Below are 20,413 nucleotides of genomic sequence, written 5' to 3'. Positions count from 1 at the left end.
TCTTATCATGTTAATTCTGAAGAATCAATCATCTTTAATTCTTAATTCATGCTCCATTCAATCATGAAATCCATTATAATTCTGTTATAATTCCAAATCTTATATTTCTAAAAAATTTTTTGAAAACATTTTCTGCTAAACAGTCTTGGTGAAGAGAAGTCTTTTTATAATTTTAAAAGAAAGATAAAGAAAATTCTAAATGCACCTGGGGAATCCATATCCTTCCCTACTTCAAGAACTAAAAATGTGCCTATAAAAATCTCCAATTTTTTCTAAATAATTTTCTTAAAATAAGAAAGTCTTTTGTCTTCTAAAGCATTTGTTATGAGGGATGTGAGAAGATGTGACCTTAACAGTCTACTTCTCTCTACTACCAACTGAAAATCATCTTTGAGGCAAACGGTTCCTGTGGCCTATGGGTCGTTATGGGCAAACAGGGCTTGGGTCCTGTAAAAGCTCTGGCTGAGGGAACTCCTGCCGAACGCTACCCTCTTTGAACTGGGGAAGTGCACAGAAATTAGCATCAAGACCCAGGGTATGAATTTTACAGAGACATGGTCTAGAGAGCTCTGTAAATACCAAGAGGAAGGTCAGTATAATCCCTAACAGAGTATCCTTGGGCTCTCTGGTCCCTAAGAAGCTAAGAAAAAACATAATAGGTATTCCGAGTCCTCCTTGTTCCTGAGCCTCAGGGAGTACAAAGACATCAGTAGGAAATTGGTGGTTTGACTGTTTCTATACCACTAACCATTTACAAGTAGAGAGAACCCTCCCACGCCTGTGGCCTTCCACCCCCTCAGAGGTTGCCAATACTGGAATCTCAAAGTGGTGATAATGAATATAACAAGCTAATGCCAGGAGAAGAGCATCAATCCAAAAAGAAGAGAACCTGCACCCAGGAAAACTGAGCTGCTATTGAAGACAAACTACAATTTAAGTAGGGTCCTCTCACTACAAAATAACCAAATTCTTTTTAAAGCATTGCAGTTAGGGGATGTTCCAAGGCAACCAGCTAAAACTGGAAAGGGGAGCAGGGAGCAGCAAGCAAACATGAAAGCAGAGCTGCCCTGAGGATAAAAGCTGATAAAAGTAACTTACAAGGCAAGAAAGCTGAACTTGAGATCCCGGCACTTTGCCAGGGACCCTGGAAGAAATGGTTAAAGAATAATGGTAGGTCTTGGTTTGTAGCAGAAGCAATCCTCTTTGGAGAACAGCAGTCTATATTTAGGCCTCTAGAAAACCACAGATTAAGATCAAAACAAATGGGAGTTCATAAGGATCACTAAACACACCAGGAAATAAGCCACAGTGAATGAAAGCCCACAGAAAGAAATTGATAGCTTTAGATTTCCAAGGATTTCAGGTATTAAAATGATTGGATATAAAATTTTTTTAAATGTTTGGAATAAAATGTGAGGGAATAAAAACTAGCAAGCAAGAAGAGACTTTCGGAAACTACTAAGCAGATTTGAAAAGAACCAAACAGAACTTTTAAAAATGAAAAAAATATGTGTTGAAAGATACCTAGTGGCTAGGGTAGACAGCAGATTATATACTACTGAACAAAGAAGTAGTGAACTGTAACAAGGCTCTGAAGAAATAAGCCAGAAGAAACACAGAGAGAGGAGATGGAAAACACTAAACTGAGAGATTAAGAGATTTTGAAGGTAGAATGAGAAGATCTGACATCCATCTAATCAGAATCTTAGGAGAAAACAGAAAATGGAGGAGAGTAAAACTCAAATGGATAATAACTGAGAATTTTTAGTAGTAAACAAAGACTTTGAATCCTCAGACCTAGAAAACACAAAATCTTCCAAGAAGGATAAATACAAATAAATTTATGCTTAGGAAAATCATGGTAAAACTGCAGAACACCAAAGACAAAGAGATTTTAAGTCACTGGTAAGAAAAGCTAGATTTGCTACAAAAGGATGACAATTATACTGTCAGAACATTTCTCAGCTGCAACAATGGAAGCCAAAGCCAGAACAATTTTCATATAAACAAAATGTTTGAGTATGGCACTCCTATTGCAAAGAAACTGGATGCTTGATAATGTGTATTTCCAAAACATTTCTTAGATTGCAAGCAATGGGGATGCTCCAAGGCTTGAGTGAAACTGAAGAGGCAGGCAGTGAGACGCAAGCTAAGAGTCTATTATCAGAAGACATGTGCCAAAGCAATTTCTAAAGATAAATAATAGGAAGATGGAAACATTTCAGAAGGAAGCTCTGAATGCAAAGAACAGTGAGCGAAGAAAATAGTGACTATATAGGAAAATTTAAACACATATTGATCATGTAAAACAGCAACAATAATAATGTTTAATTCAAGGGGTGACAAAACTCATAGAACTACAAATAAGATAACTGTGACATATAAGATGAAAACAAGATTTAAATTGTTTTTAGGACCTTTTATTGTTTGGGAAGAGCTCATTAGTTTCAGACTGAAACTATGCCTGCTAAAATTTTAAGAGTAATCACCAAAAGAGGGGAAAGAGTGTATAATATGCATATCAGTTGAGGAGAAAAGGAAATATTGATTTTTAAAAATCTTCAATTCAAGAGAAGGCCAGCAAAGAAGGAAAAACAATTAAAAATTCAGGATAAATAGAAAGCAAAAGTAATGTCTGAAAATATTACTAAACCAGTTTGATTAGTAGAAAAAAATAGAGAAAATATAACATTTTAATAGCAATATCCAGAAAGGAAATATCTGTAACAGAAAATTACAAACATTTAATATATGTGATTTATAAATAAGAAGCAAAAACTGTTCCAATAGAAGGATGAAGAAATATACTGAATAAGCTACGAATCATTTCCAAATTTTCTGTGACTAATATAGAATTTCTTGTGTAATCAGATTATTATCGGTAAATGCTATTAAATAGAAGAGGACATGGGAATCACAGCCAATAAAATGAACTAGGAGAAATACAGATGATTAAAGACAATATGAAAATATCTGATTCTGCTAATAATAAGAAATCTGAAGGAGAATATAACATTTCATATTTCAAATTATCAAAATTGTTTTTAAAATGCTTTAAAAATCATTTTTGACAAAGATGCAGGAAAACAGGAATTCTCATTCTTTGTTACAGGTAGTTTGAAAAAGAACATTTCTGGAAAGTAAGTAAGGAAAATATCTCAAGATCCATGAAAGGTCATAATTTTTGACCTAGCAGTTTACCTTTTATAGGTTAGGATCAAGAGTTATGTACAAACATTAATTAAAGCCTTATTTATAATAGTGTGAAATAAGAATCAAACTAATTGAAAATAAAACAGCCAAATAAATTATGTTATACTACAAAACAACACGGCATTTTAAAATCAAACTTAGAAGTGCAAAATGTTCTTATTATATTACTTGGTGAGAAAAATAGAATGCAAAATCACATATAGAATATACTTTCGATTCTGTAAAAATACATATATGCTATACAATGGAATATTACTCAGCCATAAAAAGAAACGAAATTGAGCTATTTGTAATGAGGTGGATGGACCTAGAGTCTGTCATACAGAGTGAAGTAAGTCAGAAAGAGAAAGACAAATACCGTATGCTAACACATATATATGGAATTTAAGAAAAAATGTCATGAAGAACCTAGGGGTAAGACAGGAATAAAGACACAGACCTACTAGAGAATGGACTTGAGGATATGGGGGGGGAGAAGGGTGAGCTGTGACAAAGTGAGAGAGAGGCATGGACATATATACACTACCAAACATAAAATAGATAGCTAGTGGGAAGCAGCTGCATAGCAAAGGGAGATCAGCTCGGTGGTTTGTGACCACCTAGAGGGGTGGGATAGGGAGGGTGGGAGGGAGGGAGACGCAAGAGGGAAGAGATATGGGAACATGTGTATATGTATAACTGATTCACTTTGTTATAAAGCAGAAACTAACACACCATTGTAAAGTAATTATACTCCAATAAAGATGTAAAAAAAAAATACATATGTGTAAGAGGAAAATATTGCGGGAAGGAAATAAAAGTTCTGGCAATAGATATTTATGAATGGAATACTTTAATTTTGATTACTTCTGCATTTTTTTCTACAATGAGGATTTATTATTTTTATAATCAGAACATTGATAATAAATGTTAATAAAATAATTAAAATATTAAGTATCACAAGAGAGCTATAAATCTCTGAAAAATAAGAAACCCAGGAAATCCTCAGTCCAACCATTGAAACTACTGTCCATGAAGATGCCAGGCCAGGAATGAAATGCCAGAGGCGCCACTGACTGTACCCATCAGCGGAGAACTGGGCTCACGCTGCTCTGGGAGCAAAGCCAACAATGCTCTTAACATGAGAGATGCTCACTGTGCCTGGCCTTGATTTAAACAATGTGCCCGTCCCCTTTTTGCTTACGTAGTGTACTAGGCTGAACTGTCTCAATTACTCATGACTACACGAGCATCTACATAAGTGTTAGGTAATTCTATGCTTATAAACAGCTTTACAAGAAAAAATATTCCAGAGACACGTTGGGGCCTAAAATGTATTCTCAATTTGAACTAAAGTCAGAATATTTAAGAATTCTGTGAAAAAGAAATTTCTTGGGCCAATCTGAGATACAAACTCTGCTCTTGCTCTACTGGTGACTAAACTGTGATCTTCACCAAGGGTCTTAAGCTCACAGAGCCTCAGTTTCTTCAATAGTAAACAGAACAAACAAAATCTGCTTCGGGTTTTATAAGATTGACCTAGGTTCACATGAGATTGAGACAGTATATGTAAATAAATTTTGAAAAATAGTATCTTAAACTCAATTTAAGCACTTCACCTGTTCTCATGACCTACGAAGCTCAAGTTCAAGCTCCTTACCTTGGCATATAAATCCTCATCTCTATTGTTTGGAAAGCACTCTCTAGTGCATGCTTGGTGAACACTAAGCACTAATTTTGTAGAATATAACCCAATGGTCATTCTACATTTTCAAAAATTGAAATGTGGATAAATTAATTATGATGAGTAAAAAGGTTAACAGGGCAGTCCAGAATATGTACAATATGCATAAGAGTTTTTGTTCCCTATAACAGAAATGATGATTGAAAACATTCATGTTAAATACCTGGCAAAATTTCAAGCCCCCAAATACGCAGTCAATATAAGGGTCTAAAACTTAAGGGAAAAAACCTTCACATTTTATATTTTCACTCTATTGTTGGTTTTATTTTTTCCTGTTAAAAAAAAAAAGCCATGCATGCCATTACAGAAAGGACAATACAGATATGCAAAAAGAATAACCCATATATACTACCCACCTAGATACAACTATTATTAAGAATTTATTAGACCAGATCCTTTACAACGTTTATCAAAAATCAGATCACAATGTATATACCATTTTGTAAAATATAATAAATTAACTAACAAATCCTTTAGTTTTGGCCATTAAAGTGGTTTCCAGTTTTTCAGTATTAGAGATAGAAGAATAATTGGCTAAAAAAATTAAAAATAAAAAATAATATCCCAGCAAAAACTGTCAATGACAATTGAGGACTCATATAAGTTTATAAAACTGCCAACTCCCTCCCTCCTTCCTTCCTACCACTACCCTTCCCCCAAATAACCATAAACAGGGAATGTACATTCTTAACATCATCATCATTTCAACCTAATGGGCTAAAAATTAACTTGTTTGTGATCAAACTGTATGCTATACTTTTCATGTGACACCAGATCTAACGAGCCTAGTCAATCTAAGTCACTTAAGGGGCTCTAGGTTCTTTTACCTCATTTTCTCATGGTTTCTATCAGTTAGCTAGGAAAAGCATGCATTTTGTTGTTTGAGAGGGTATACTAAGAGAGAGTGTGACTATTCCTCTCAATGAGTAAGTACAACAGCCTCAGAAGTTTTAGAGCTATTACAGTGCCAGTTAAAGAGACAAAATCCTGTCTTATTTTCTATTTGGATTTTACAAACACAAAGTCTCTTGAAAGGCTTTCAAAATGAGAACGTTATACTCATAATGACTTTAAAAGCAAAGTCCAGAATCTGACCACTTCTCATCACTTTTACTGCTATGACCCCGGTCTCGCCTCTCGCCAGCATTATCCCTTGCCTGGATTCCTACAGTAGCCTCGGAACAAGTTTCTCTCCCTCTATTCCTGCCCTAGTAGCAGAAACTTTGGGTTGATTTACACTCCCCCCTCCGTCCCCCCGCCCAGTTACCATGTCAGTTTTCCGCTAACTTCCAATGCCAAAGCCTTCATTTCTTTGCCTGAGGGCTTCCTCTGGCCTTCTGGGAAGTGGCCCTCAACCAGTGATTGGAGGGAGGTGAGGAATTGTCCTGGTGTCTGTAGTCTGACGTGCATTTTACCCTGACTCCCAGAATTTCCCCAATGGGATTAAGCCCTACTTGTCCATAGTGGTACTGACTGCTCTCCATTCCCTTTCTCATGGCTCCATTTCCCTACCAGCATATCCTTCAAATGAACCAATTCCTTGTCTTACTGTCTGCTTCTCAGGAAACTATACAATATCACCTTTCAAACTATTCTCAACACAAAAGGCAGAGTGATCTTTCTAGAAACAGATTATGTCAGTCCTCTCTCAAAAGCCTGCAATTGGTTCTCTCCCCTTCACGTAGGATTGAGTGTCAAGATCCTTACAAAGGTCTACAAGGCCCTATATCATCTGCCTCCTCCTGCACCTGCCCCCACCCTATGCTTGCTGTTCCATGAACTTGTCCGGCATGCCCACCTTAGGGCCCCTGCTCTAGCCATTGCCTTAGCCTGGAACAGTTTTCCCTAGGAATCTGCTGCCTGGTTAACTCCTTCACCTCTTTCAAGCCTTGCTCAACTCTCATCTTCTCAATGAGGTCACCTTGACCACCACCCTATTCAATACAGCACACTCTCCCCACCTCCACAAAGCACTCCCAAAACCCTTATCCTGCTTTATTTTTTCCTGTTCCATTGTACTTACCACCTCCTAACATATTAAATAACTTACTTTCCTTGTTAGAATATAAACTCCATGAGGACAGGGTTCTTTGTTTCGTTCCCTGATGTGTCTCGAACAGTGCCTGACGTATATGGAACATTCCATAAAAATCTGTTAAACAATTACCATACATTATCATGCTATTACTTGGAGGAAGAAAACTGATAAATATATACTATATGGGTCACAAGGTCACCACAAAAATAGCCCCCTTTTTTTTTTCTGCCGTGCTGTGCAGTATGCGGGACCTTAGTTCCTCGACCAGGGATAGAGCCCCGTGCCCACTGCAGTGGAAGCATGGAGTCTTAACCACTGGACCTCCAGTGAAGTCCTAAAAATAACCCTCTTTTAAAAATAAGTGTAAAGCCAACTAATAAATTGAGTTTATATATAAATTTACATTCTAAGTGCATTTATTAAATTTTAATAATGTATTTTGTCACTATAATTTAGAAAAATACAATGATTCAGATTTTTTAACAGATAATTTATGGGGGGATTATTCATACTATAATTTTTTTTTTTTTACTCACAAAGAGTTTTACACCTAGGGTTTACACAAAGTTCTTGTGAAGACTGAATACTCCTCATTCATTAAAAAATATAATTAACTTATATATAAAATGTTCAGGAACACATCTACTTCATAGATACATTCTGGTGTATAGTACCACTACCTACAGATGTATCAAAGGTAATTAATTTCATATTATACCTTACATTCTCCCTCTGACTGTACAGATTTCGAACTCAGAGTGGCACGTGAGTCCAATTTAATTTAAAAGGAATCCAGTCCTGAAATTACCGCATTATGAATACTCAATGAATATTTACAGAATAGTAATAACCAGCTTACTTATGCTTTGTGTTGAAGTTAATCACTGAATTTTAAGAAAAACCCAGCAGAGGAACTTTACAATTACTTTAATTTTCTAGGTTTAAATAAAGTCCTTAATGTTATTTCAGAATAGGCCTAGGCTTCAGAATTTGCCGTGTAAGCAGATCAATAAACCACATCATACTAAGTTATGTACATAAAAAAGAGCAATTTGGAGCAGCTTCCAGCATACTGTGACAATGGAAAATAAATCTCACATATAAATGTATATGTACACATATGTACGTGTATATACAGCAGATAGATAACTTCCACTTAGTAGTAATTATTACAAAATGCTTAGAAAAGAAGAAAACAAGATATAATTTTAAACTTTATGCTTCTACCTCTATTATTTTCTAAAGTATGTCAACGAAAGAAATTAGCATTAGCTGCTGATATGTACTTCTGATGTTTAACTTTTACAGGAAGAAGTAAACAATTTAAGATCTAAAAACAATGTACTGAACAACAGTATTTTCAACCTGAATTCAAAAAAAACTTCTAAGTTGTCAATTTTCTTGAGATTATTAGACATGTGAATATAGGGAACTTTAAATATCAGAAATCATAATTATTTATCAAGATGAAGGAAACCTGGTACTGAACTTAGGGTTTTGAGGATGGAGGATAAAGGCACTCAATTAACAAAAGTACCACCTTAATAAAGTGAATGTTAAAATACTATATGTTCTCCTAAATTGATCTACAGATTCAACACAATCCCTATCAAAGTACTAACAGGCTTCTTTGCAGAAACTGACAAACGTATCCTAAAAGTCATGTGAAAATTCAAAGGACCCAGAAGAGCCAAACAATCTTCAAAAAGAAAAAAGTTGGAGAACTTACATTTTCTAATCCCAAAACTTACTACGAAACTATAGTAACCAAAATAGTGCTGTACTGTCATATGATAGACCTATAGATTAATGGAATAGTATTGAGATTACAGAAATAAATTCTCACATTTATGATCAATTGATTTTCAATGAGATTCCCAAGATCATTCAATGGAGAAAGAAAGTCTTTTCAACAAGTAATGAAAAATTACCATATTACCCAGAAATTCCATTCTTCGTTACATACCCAAAAGAAATGGAAACAAAACTTGTACACAAATATTCATAGTAGCATTTTTCAAAATATCCAAAAAGTAGAAACAGCCCAGATGTCCATCAACTGATGAGTGCAAAAACAAAATATGCTATATCGATAAAATCGAATTCTATTTGGCCATAAAAAGGAATGAAGTACGGATACATGCCACAACATGGATGAAACCTGAAACTATAATGCTAAGTAAAAGAAGCTAGTCACAAAAGACTATGTATTGCATGATTCCATTTATATGAAATGGAATGAAAATATACTAGAGGAAAACTCATAAGGACAAAAAGTAGATTAGGGCTAAGAGAGAGGCTTGGGGGAAAAAGGGAGGGGGTGGTGACTGCTAAAGGGAATGGGGTTTCTTTTGGAGATGAAATCAATTTTTGATAATGCTCTAAAATTGATTTCTGGTGATGGTTACACAACTGTATATATACTAAAACCCATCACATTTTACAATTTAAATGGGTGAATTGTATGGTATATGAATTACATTTTAATAAAGCTGTTTCAAAAAAACTAACAATACTATACATTGATAAGTAGAACCTGATCCCCAGATAAAAAGGGCTTTCTAAATGGGAGTATGCAGGTAGGTATTTTTCTTCTTTGAGGTTTTGAATTTAAGTTTTAGAAAACAAGTGATACAAAAGAAATAGAGGCACACCAGTTATTCATATAACTGAATAATAATAAAAGAGAAAATAATAATACCAACATTAACATAAAGCTTTATAGAATACAAAGCACTTGCACATACGGTCCTGCAGCCAAAAAATGACAAGCCAGAATGAGTCACTTGTCCCTCCCCTGAGTTTAAACACAGAGATAAAGTATAAGATATCAGAAGGTTGATGACTCTCGGGACACACTCAGAGGTTAATACAAAGTCTTGAAGAAACACTAGGAAAGACTGAAAGTGATTAGGACTCTTGTAGGGAGTAAATGGTGACCTGTATTAGAAGAGGACTGGAGTCCACATTGTCCTGGGTGGACTGATGCCTACCCTGCCTGCTGTGGGGCAGAAAAGCATCAGAACCAGACCAGTGCCAGCCCAAGGCTGCAAACTAATGACAGAGGAGTTCTAGAGCTCTGCTAGGGTGAGGGATCCTACAGCCACACTAGCAGGAGGCTGGACAACTCCTAAGCATTCACTTCTCCCCAGTTCAACTGCTGACCTGGCAATTATACCAGAGGGAGGCTACCATCTGATAATAATGCTTGGGAAAGAAGTACTAGATAGAAAGTTCTCTGCAGTGAAAGGGACACCCGTGGCAAATGAGCGGTAGTGCTTGAGCCCAGATTATTCATTACGAGCAGCTTCCTCACCTCCAGCCTCTAAATGACCTATAAGAGCACAATCTAGAGTCAAGGATATTATGCCTATTTTTAAGTAGATCTTAATGACAAAATACATGTTAACTGAATAACGTAAGAGTGCAAAAAAGACTGTAAGCACCATGAAAGAAATACAAAAATGAAACAGTCTATACTAAAGGATGGCAAATATGAAACTATTTAAATTAAATATAATAAATGGTTTCATTTCAGAAAAGTAAGGGAGGGTATTAGAAATATGAACCATAAACAAGCAGTTATGAAGAAAAATCACTTGCAAGTATTAACAACAAAATATGTAATTGTTGAAATGAAGTCAATGAATGGGTTAAACAGCAGAAAAGATACAATCTAAGAAAAAAATTGTATACTGGAATAGCAGGTTGAGGAGTGTTCCCAGAGGCATCAGGAAGAGACTAAAAAAGTGGAAATAATAAGAGAAAAGCTATGAAATATAGATGGTACAAGAAGTATCAAGAGTATCTAATAGGAATTCCAGAAGGAGAGAGAATAGAGTAATAAATATTTAGAGAAATAGTAAAAAAGATTAGCCAGAACTGTACAAAGTTACAGGTTTAAAGGGTACATAGAGTGCCAAATAGGATCATATTTACATATCAGAGAGAAATTTAAGAACACTGAGAAACAAGAGAAAATTTTGAAAGATTCCAAAAAGAAAATGGAGCTCATTAGTAAAGGACAAAGAATCAAACTGACACCAGACTTGAGACAATGAAGTAATATCTTTAAAGTTTTGAAGACGACTTTGAAACAAAAATTTATATCTAATTAAACTATTATTTACATGGGAGGACAAAATCAATATATTGGTATATAGGTATTTAAGGTCTCAAATACATAAAGTTTCTCTTTGAAGAAACTATTTGGAGGATTTACTTTAGTGACAAGTGAAAGAAATGCATGAGCAAGCAACTAGACACAAAAAGTAAAGGAGAGTAAAGGTGGTTCATCGTTATTTAAATATGCTGTGATGCAGAAAAAGCGCACCTATAATATCTGGGTCAAAAACTCCAGGCAGTATTAACACAGGGTGGGAGAAACAGAGAGAGCTGAAAGCATGCTAAAGTAATAACTGTGTTTCAGATGGGCAGGGCAGGAATTTGTATTGATAAGCTTTAGACACCAATAGGGAAAAATAGTCATTTCTATGCATCTTGGTAAGTAAGGGATAACTACCAGAAACATAGGAATAGAGTATTTAATACTCAGTTTAGTAGAAGAAAATCAATTTATCCAAAAGAAGCTGTGAAAAAGAACCAAAAAGAAGCAAGGCCAGTAACAACAACGACAACCAACCAACACACACACACACCAGAGTAGCTAAAATGAGCCTTGGTAGACCAGTAATTATTGTCAATGTAAACAGATTAAATGTACCAATCAAAAGACAGAAACACAGAGTGACCGGGAAAATAAAAAGCTAACAGTCTTTTCTACAAGGGATAGGTGTAAAACAAAAGGGTACAGAGAAGTTGGGAATAAAGGAATAAAAGAAGGACTACCAGGCAAATATGGGGGAAAAGAAAGTAGGGGCAGAACTTTTCAAACTCTACAAAATAAATTTAAGGTTAAAAAAAACACCTGAGAATACTTTCTTGAACACTATTAAGCAGCAACTGACCAGCTATGATGACACATAGTTAATACATTTGTTCCTTAAGTTTACGAGTTTTCTAGTTCTTTGATTATTCCTTTTCTACCTTGGCCTGCCTATGTATCGTTTACATTCGTTTGTCTCTTTTCAGTTGAGTTTTAGCAGCATTTGAGAATGTTTTAAACAAGTGAGGAGAAAAAGGAAGTTAGATTCAAACAGTTCAGGTTTTCTATTTGTTAAAGGTTCCGTACTAAAGTTATTTGAAACTAAGGGTCAAAATGAAATCAAAGCACTTACTGGAAACTTAGAATATTAGAGCACTTCTCCCTAAGTAATGGAAGATAAACCCATAAATTTTCTAATGTTCTAAGCTTCCATGGCAACCTGTGATCTAGAGTGCTAAAAAATCAAGTACACAAAAGCTATTAATAAAAAAATTTCACAGAGAAATGCCCTCTAAAATCTGGTCCTTTGTATAGCATCCATGAGGTCTGACTTTATGTTTTTCAGAATGACCAAAAATTCTATGGACAAAATCAATTATATTTGTATCTCGATATTTGGAGGAGTCTATTTTTATATTCCTTGCTTTCCACGAAGAAAAGTAAAGTCTAAAAATAGCAACATGAAGTTAATCACAAAAGGGTACTTTTCAAAAAGCTAATAAAATATTTCAATTGTATAGTATTTTTTAATCTTCCTGCTTAAACATCTTACCACATATGAAATATAAATTAAAAAGGCAAGCATACAATAAAATTACTATGCCTCAAAATGCTTTGATTAGATGTTAATCACAATCTGTGGATTTTTCCTCTTTGGGGGTTATTATTTTCAGAAATTTCACGCATTACTTCAGGATTCTAATATCGCATTTACTTGCACGTAATCATTTCTCTTTCACCATACTCTATTTCTGCATTTGCAATAAAAGCATATACTAATACAGCCATCATATAAAAATATTCATTATATTCCACAATTCTCAATGTTCAAAAAGTGAAACTAGGTAATTAAAATGCAACTCATTTCCACCCACCTTTTATAGCCAACTTTGTTAATAAAGAATGATGTGAATTGTTAACTGAGGGGCACTAAGCACTTCAAGGACTAAATACAGGCACTGTGTTTCTTCCATCATACCTATATCTTAAATTCCTTCAGCTCCTATTTATCAGGGAAGGGCTGCCAGGTGAGCAGTCTGTCACTCTTGCCTAGACTAATAGATTCTCCAGTGGCTTTTGTTACAGCTCATGTCATACTATTAAAACTATGTGCCTTGAAAATGGCATAACATATGTAGCTGAATCTTGTCAAGTCTAGATAATCAGACTCTGTTTGGCTTCACAAGCAGATGCAGCTTAGAGAAGTAATATACATATGCAAATCACAGCAGTCCCCTTTCAGCACCACTGTTCCTACCTCTAATGACCCTCGCAGAAAGTCTGTTTGTTCAGCTCCCACTTCCAGGGCTACATCAACAGAAGCAAAGGGACGGCTGGCCATCTGCTGTCGTTCTCGAAGCAGTTGCTGGAGGGGGTTAAAAATCACTTGTTTTAAAACATGTTAAATTCAACAATGTCTAGTTCCATTTTGAACAAAATGGCATTCAAAATTGAGAAGTCATCTAATACACATACTCGTATCTAGATCATTAAAAATGAAAATTATTTTCTCCCCATGGCCTGGGTTATATTTCCATAGAGGCTTTAAATGTATGGTGCCTCCAAAGAACATTTCCCCTGACCTCCATCCCACAAGCCTAATGAAATGTACTCAAAAGCACTTTGAAAACTTCAGATGAGAGCTGCTACTTAAGTAAAAAGTGCTATTATGATGATGGCTATGCCAAGTTTTCCCACTCAGAGTAACTCATGCTTTTGTCTTAGCTGAAAGCAAGTGACAGTAAAAATGTTTAAGAAAAGATAATCAAAAGTTGTCAAAATGCATTAATAGAGATTAAACGAACATATCCCTGCCCAGACTATGCCTTGTAAGTCATCAAGATCCCCTGTCAATTGCAGGAATTGTTATTGTCAGTGTTTTCAACTTTATTCAAAGCCTCTGTTCATTATTTAAATGAGGAATGATTAGTAGGTTGCAAGACGTGTGCCAGGGCTTCTAAAACACTTCCGGATATTTGTTTCTTTCTATTTGTGTCTCTTCTGGGCTTTGCTCAAACTAAAACCAATAAACCAGGAAGTCCCAACCAAGTACCCAGCTAATTTACATTTCTGCCTCTCCTTGTAATTATAATATTCATTAAGTCATGATAACAAAAAATTAATGACCAGCACTAGATATTGCAAATCTTGCCCTTCTCATTCTACACAGCTAATACAATTATTATTAAATATTAAAAGTGGATGAGCAATGCAATTAAATACTCTTTCAAATGAGAAGAAAATCATATCATTGAAGAAAGGCAAAATCCTTGAACACAATGAATGGCTTCATTATTCACACAGATTTTTAAAGATTCACTGGAAGTAACTTCAGATATTAACAACTGGTCTTTGAATGTAAATGTATGTAGCACGGTGATGCATCATTCATAAACTTCCCTTTCAGATGACGAAGGAACAAAAGCCAACGCTTAATGGCAGTTTATTGTTTAACATTTTTATTTTAACGCTTGTGACACAGCAGTAACAGTGTGCATGTAATGAGCATCTAAAATATAATTTAAGGCCTTGCTTTTATTATTAAAGAGAGAACATCTACTTGCTAATACGGGACAGAAATAATACAACTATTACTCAGTAGTAGTTTAAATTCTTAAATTATATGTATTTTTAGGAGTAATGAAGACATACTAAAATATTCAGAGTAAAAAGTAAATGTGATTTAAACAACCGAATTATTCAATTTAATATAAACTCAGATTTGTACTATTAAAAATACAGCTGCTGGCAAACAGAATCTTGTTTGTGTCTCTCTCAATAGGAGTGGCCAATTGATCTGAATACCGTGTCTATGCAAAATGCAAACATAATGTTACTCCAAATACCAAGGGATGCTAAGTGTAGAAGACACAATGCTCTTTTTATCTGGTAAAAACATAAACACACACACATACAAATATACAAACTGCCTTTGCTACCGTAATATAAAAATTCCCTTGAGAAAACTGTAAATTCTAGTTTGGACCTTAACATGATTTTCTAACATCTGTATTAAAGTTTCTTCATTTGTACTAGTTTTCCTTAGCTTATAAATGGCATCTCATATAATTGATTTTTTTTTAAAAAAATGAACACTTTCTCTTTCCTCATCTTACCTTTTCCCTACACCTAAAAGTAAAATGTCTACAAAATATAATTAATGAATACTCAATACCACAAATTGTAATATAAGTCTATAAATATTCTACAGTCACCATATTTGACAAAGAATAGATTCCTCCGGAAAATAATGTATTATTGTGACCCCCATCACTCATAATAAAGAAAAATCAGTGATTGATACTTTTATTCATTTAAAAAAATGTACTATAGGATAGAAAGGCATTTTAAAAGATTCCAGTTTGTCTTCTGAGCTTTGAGTTTTCATCACTTTTTAAGAATTGAATGCTTATTACAGTACGCTTTGCAAAGAAGAAAAATGTTTTTCTTGTTCAGGACCATAACACTGTAGTTTGTAAAATAAGACACAGCGAAATAAAAATAATAAGAGCACAAGACAGTGCGCAGTAAAGGATACAAACAGGGAATTAGCCAAATGAATTCATTCCGGGTCACTTAGCAGAGGACTAGTTCGAGGACTTTGGCTGACATTCTAACTTTGGGAAACTAATGCAAATGTTCTGACTGGGAAACTCAGGGAGGGTAAGTAATTTTATCCTAAAACACTCTTGCTTTGATATGATGGCCCTAAAATAATAAAATGGAACAAAGTGAGATTCTCTTTGCTACTAAGTCCCTGGTTCTTAGCCATATCCTTAACAATTGTCCTTTCTCTTGCCAGTTAACATCTATATGCATTACTTCCTGAACTTTGCCCCTTCTATGTCAGAACAAAAGAGATATGAACGATATGCTTACAACTTAAATTCTGTCAAAATTTAGTGGAAATATTGACAGAAAAAATACGTAGACTCTGGAATTAGGACCTGTGTTTGAATACCAGTTTTTCCACTTTGTAGCTGTTTGACCTTAACCAAATTATTTAGACCTCTCAACGCCTCAAATATTCTCATTGCAAAGTTGGGCTATTAATAGTGCCTACACCTAGACCTCAGAGGACTTGTTTTGAATCCCAGCTTCCCCACCCATTACCTATTGTACCATCATCAAATTCTGTAGACTTTTCTAAGGCTTTTTTCCCCTCTCTATAAACGGGAATAGCAATAATATCAGAAGATTGGGACTAACAAGATAATGCACTTGCACTGCTCAACACAGAATCTAGCACATTGTGAGAACTCAGTAACGCTTCATTGGTACAATTATTATGTTAAATTTCAAGCACCAATTTTGTCTTTAAAGATGGCACGCTAATTACCACAGGCCCATTTTCTTCGGCACTAGTGACATATTTTGCTCTATTAGTCTCCCTTTTAACAAATGTTGCAGATTTATGAGACAGTTGGAAAATGTCATGACTGTGGTAAAATGAATTTAGATTTGGAACTGCTTTCTGCCATTTGTGACTAAGAATGATAAAAACTCAACCTAAAACTTACGGGGAAATATAGAGTACTTCCTTAAGAACTTTCAAAAATTAACTTATTTTGTGATTATGATTTTTATATAAAATGAAGTTTGACATTTTATATATAGATAAGAAGCCATCTAACAGATGATTTATTTTATAACTAGTCTGGAGTTGCCAACTTCTTAGGAGACAGAAAAGGCCAAAAGAACAAACTGATCATAATACAACAGATTATAATCATGTTGCCATAAACATTGTTGTGCAGAACATTTTAAAATTATGGATGTTCTTAGTGTCATGTTTGTTATCTATAATAATTGTTTTATTATTCAAAATCTCTTACAAAACAAACCATGAAATTAAAAATAATATGAAAATCCATGCTTAAATTTGGCAACTGGGAATGGTCATTGATTCTATCAAATGAATATATGAAATGCTTCCATGCAATACTACTACTTCGAACATCGTATCATTCCCCAAAAGTTCATATTAATCACCTTTCCAACCACTGCGAAGGCTACAACTCTAATGGATTTCAGATAATAATCCTTGAAAACACACACACTAAAGAAAACAGTAACTACCTCTGTTTCCAGTTATCTTCCTATGTCTTTCCTCCTGTGTCCAGGTTCTATCTGTCCTCCCCCCATACCTCCAAATGTCCTTCTACTCCATCCAAGTTTGAAGTGATCATCTCACCTACTAATTATTTATGATATTAGAGTGGCATTATCTCTTTAAATCTTCATGCTTTTCTGAAATCTTTAAGGCAAAAACTATTTTATATTTGTTTTTTTATTCTCCACAGCACTTAGTTTGTAGTCAAGAGTATTTGATGAATAAACAATGAAGGACTGACTTAAAGTATAGAAATCTGTATCATCTGAATGTGACTGAAGGCAAGTTTTGATAAAACGTTTTAATTGTGAAAAAACCTTTAAAAATATATGTCCTCCGATATTCTAGAATTTATGTCTTATGCTCAAATCTAACTGGATATTCATTTTCTTAGAATGGGCAATTTTGTGGATGCAAGAAATCACTATCAGGTTTTTTATTTCTCTTCATCCACTTTATTGCAATACTGTAAATATTATGAGAAAACTGCCACAAAGTCATCATAATGCATTCATATTTTAATAGCAATTATTCCTAAGATTTTTGAAAGGTATAAAAGGAGCAATCAAAATGATTTAATCATTATTCCTGAGCTTACATAATAAAATTTACAAGGAGTTTGAATTAGCGATTAAGCAACATTTCATGAGACTATTTCTATTATTAACACAAACACATTTAACATAGAGGAAAATAAGTAAAAAACCAACTTTGGGTTTTTGGTGCTAGGATGGTGTGAGGAAATAAAGAGAGGTGGCAACATCTCTTTGCATCAGTGAATTAGGAAAGCATGATATTCTATTATTTTATAACTAAATCTGCAAGGCACAAGCTTATTCAGTTTTTCTTCATTGTTTGAAAGCAAAGTGTCCTCAATTGTCAAATGGCCACAGCAGATTTTCAAGGCAGGTTGTTCAGGTGTGCAGGGTTGTTGTTTGAACAGTAACATGTCAAAAACAAAACCCACCTTTTCTCTCATCAAGCCTGCTACCAGACAGAGGAAGAAAAGAGGAATAATGGAAAAATTTTCTAAATCTTCCAAAATATAAAGTACTATATTCCCTATAAATGCTAAGAGATTATATCAGCATAAAACCTACTCATGTCCACCAGAAGGCAGACAGCAGAAACAAGAAAACTACAATCCTGCAGCCTGTGGAACAAAAACCACATTCACAGAAAGACAGACAAGATGAAAAGGCAGGGGGCTATGTACCAGATGAAGGAACAAGATAAAATCCCAGAAAAACAACGAAATAGAGTGGAGACAGGCAACCTTCCAGAAAAAGAATTCAGAATAATGATAGTGAAGATGATCCAGGGCCTCGGAAAAAGAATGGAGGCAAAGATCGAGAAGATGCAAGAAATGTTTAACAAAGACCTAGAAGAATTAAAGAACAAACACCTAGAAGAACTAAAGAACAAACAAACAGAGATGAACAAAATACACTAGAAGGAATCAATAGCAGAATAAACTGAGGCAGAAGAATGGATAAGTGACCTAGAATACAGAATGGTGGAATTCACTGTCACAGAGCAGAATAAAGAGAAAAGAATGAAAAGAAATGAAGACAGCCTAAGAGACCTCTGGGACAACATTAAACGTAACAACATTTGCATTATAGGGGTCCCAGAAGGAGAAGAGAGAGAGAAAGGACCTGAGAAAATATTTGAAGAGATTATAGATGAAAACTTCCCTAACATGGGAAAGGAAATAGCCATGCAAGTCCAGGAAGCACAAAGAGTCCCAGGCAGGATAAACCCAAGGAGAAACACGCTGAGACACATACTAATCAAATTGACAAAAATTAAAGACAAAGAAAAATTATTGAAAGCAGCAAGGGAAAAATGACAAATAACATACAAGGGAACTCCCATAAGGTTAACAGCTGATTTCTCAGCAGGAACTCTACAGGCCAGAAGAGAGTGGCATGATATATTTAAAGTGATGAAAGGGAAGAACCTACAACCAAGATTCCTCTACCCAGCAAGGATCTCATTCAGATTCGATGGAGGAATCAAAAGCTTTACAGAAAAGCAAAAGCTAAGGGAATTCAGCACCACAAAACCAGCTCTACAACAAATGCTAAAGGAACTTCTCTAAGTGGGAAACATGAGAGAAGAAAAGGACCTACAAAAATAAACCCATAACAATTAAGAAAATGGTAATAGGAACATACATATCGATAATTACCTTAAACATGAATGGATTAAATGCTCCAACCAAAAGACACAGGCTTGCTGAATGGATACAAAAACAAGACCCGCATATATGTTGTCTACAAGAGACCCACTTCAGACCTAGGGACATGTACAGACTGAAAGTGAGGGGATGGAAAAAGATATTCCATGCAAATGGAAATCAAAAGAAAGCTGGAGTAGCAATACTCATAACAGATAAAATAAACTTTGTTATAAGAGACAAGGAAGGACACTACATAATGATCAAGGGATCAAACCAAGAAGAAGATATAACAATTATAAATATATATGCACCCAACACAGGAGCACCTCAATACATAAGGCAACTGCTAACAGCTCTAAAAGAGGAAATTGACAGTAACACAATAACAGTGGGGGACTTTAACATCTCACTTACACCAATGGACAGATCATCTGAACAGAAAACTAATAAGGGAACACAAGCTTTAAATGACACAATAGACCAGATAGATTTAGTTGATATTTATAGGATATTCCATCCAAAAATAGCAGATTACACTTTCTTCTCCAGTGCTCATGGAACATTTTTCAGCATAGATCATATCTTGGGGCACAAATCAAGCCTCAGTAAATTTAAGAAAATTGAAATCGTATCAAGTATCTTTTCCGACCACAACGCTATGAGACTAGATATCAATCACAGGAAAAAATCTGTGAAAAATACAAACACATGGAGGCTAAACAATACACTACTAAATAACCAAGAGATCGCTGAAGAAATCAAAAACGAAATCAAAAAATATCTAGACATAAATGACAATGAAAACACGGCACCCAAAACCTATGGGATGCAGCAAAAGCAGTTCTAAGAGGGAAGTTTATAGCAATACAAGCCTACCTCAAGAAACAAGAAAAATCTCAAATAAATAATCTAACCTTACACCTAAAGGAACTAGAGAAAGAAGAATAAACAAAACCTGAAGTTAGTAGAAGGAAAGAAATCATAAAATCAGAGCAGAAATAAATGAAATAGAAACAAAGAAAACAGTAACAAAGATC

General features: G+C 34.8%; 1 protein-coding gene across 1 annotated transcript in view; it reads right to left on the bottom strand.

Moving 5' to 3' along the window:
* The window catches only part of ATRNL1 (attractin like 1), a 683,604-nt gene that overhangs the window by 220,861 nt on the left and 442,330 nt on the right, over positions 1-20,413 (bottom strand). Inside the window, exon 27 of the mRNA XM_022568674.3 lies at positions 13,337-13,444. Within this exon, the coding sequence (XP_022424382.1) occupies positions 13,337-13,444 (108 nt within the window). The remainder of the gene's footprint in view (positions 1-13,336; positions 13,445-20,413) is intronic.

Source organism: Delphinapterus leucas, chromosome 16, assembly GCF_059928025.1.
Source record: "Delphinapterus leucas isolate spDelLeu-1000000601 "Yukka" chromosome 16, BTC_Dleu_Yukka2, whole genome shotgun sequence".
In the NCBI taxonomy this organism is placed as follows: Eukaryota; Metazoa; Chordata; class Mammalia; order Artiodactyla; family Monodontidae; genus Delphinapterus; species Delphinapterus leucas.
This window is presented reverse-complemented; position numbering and strand designations above follow the sequence as displayed.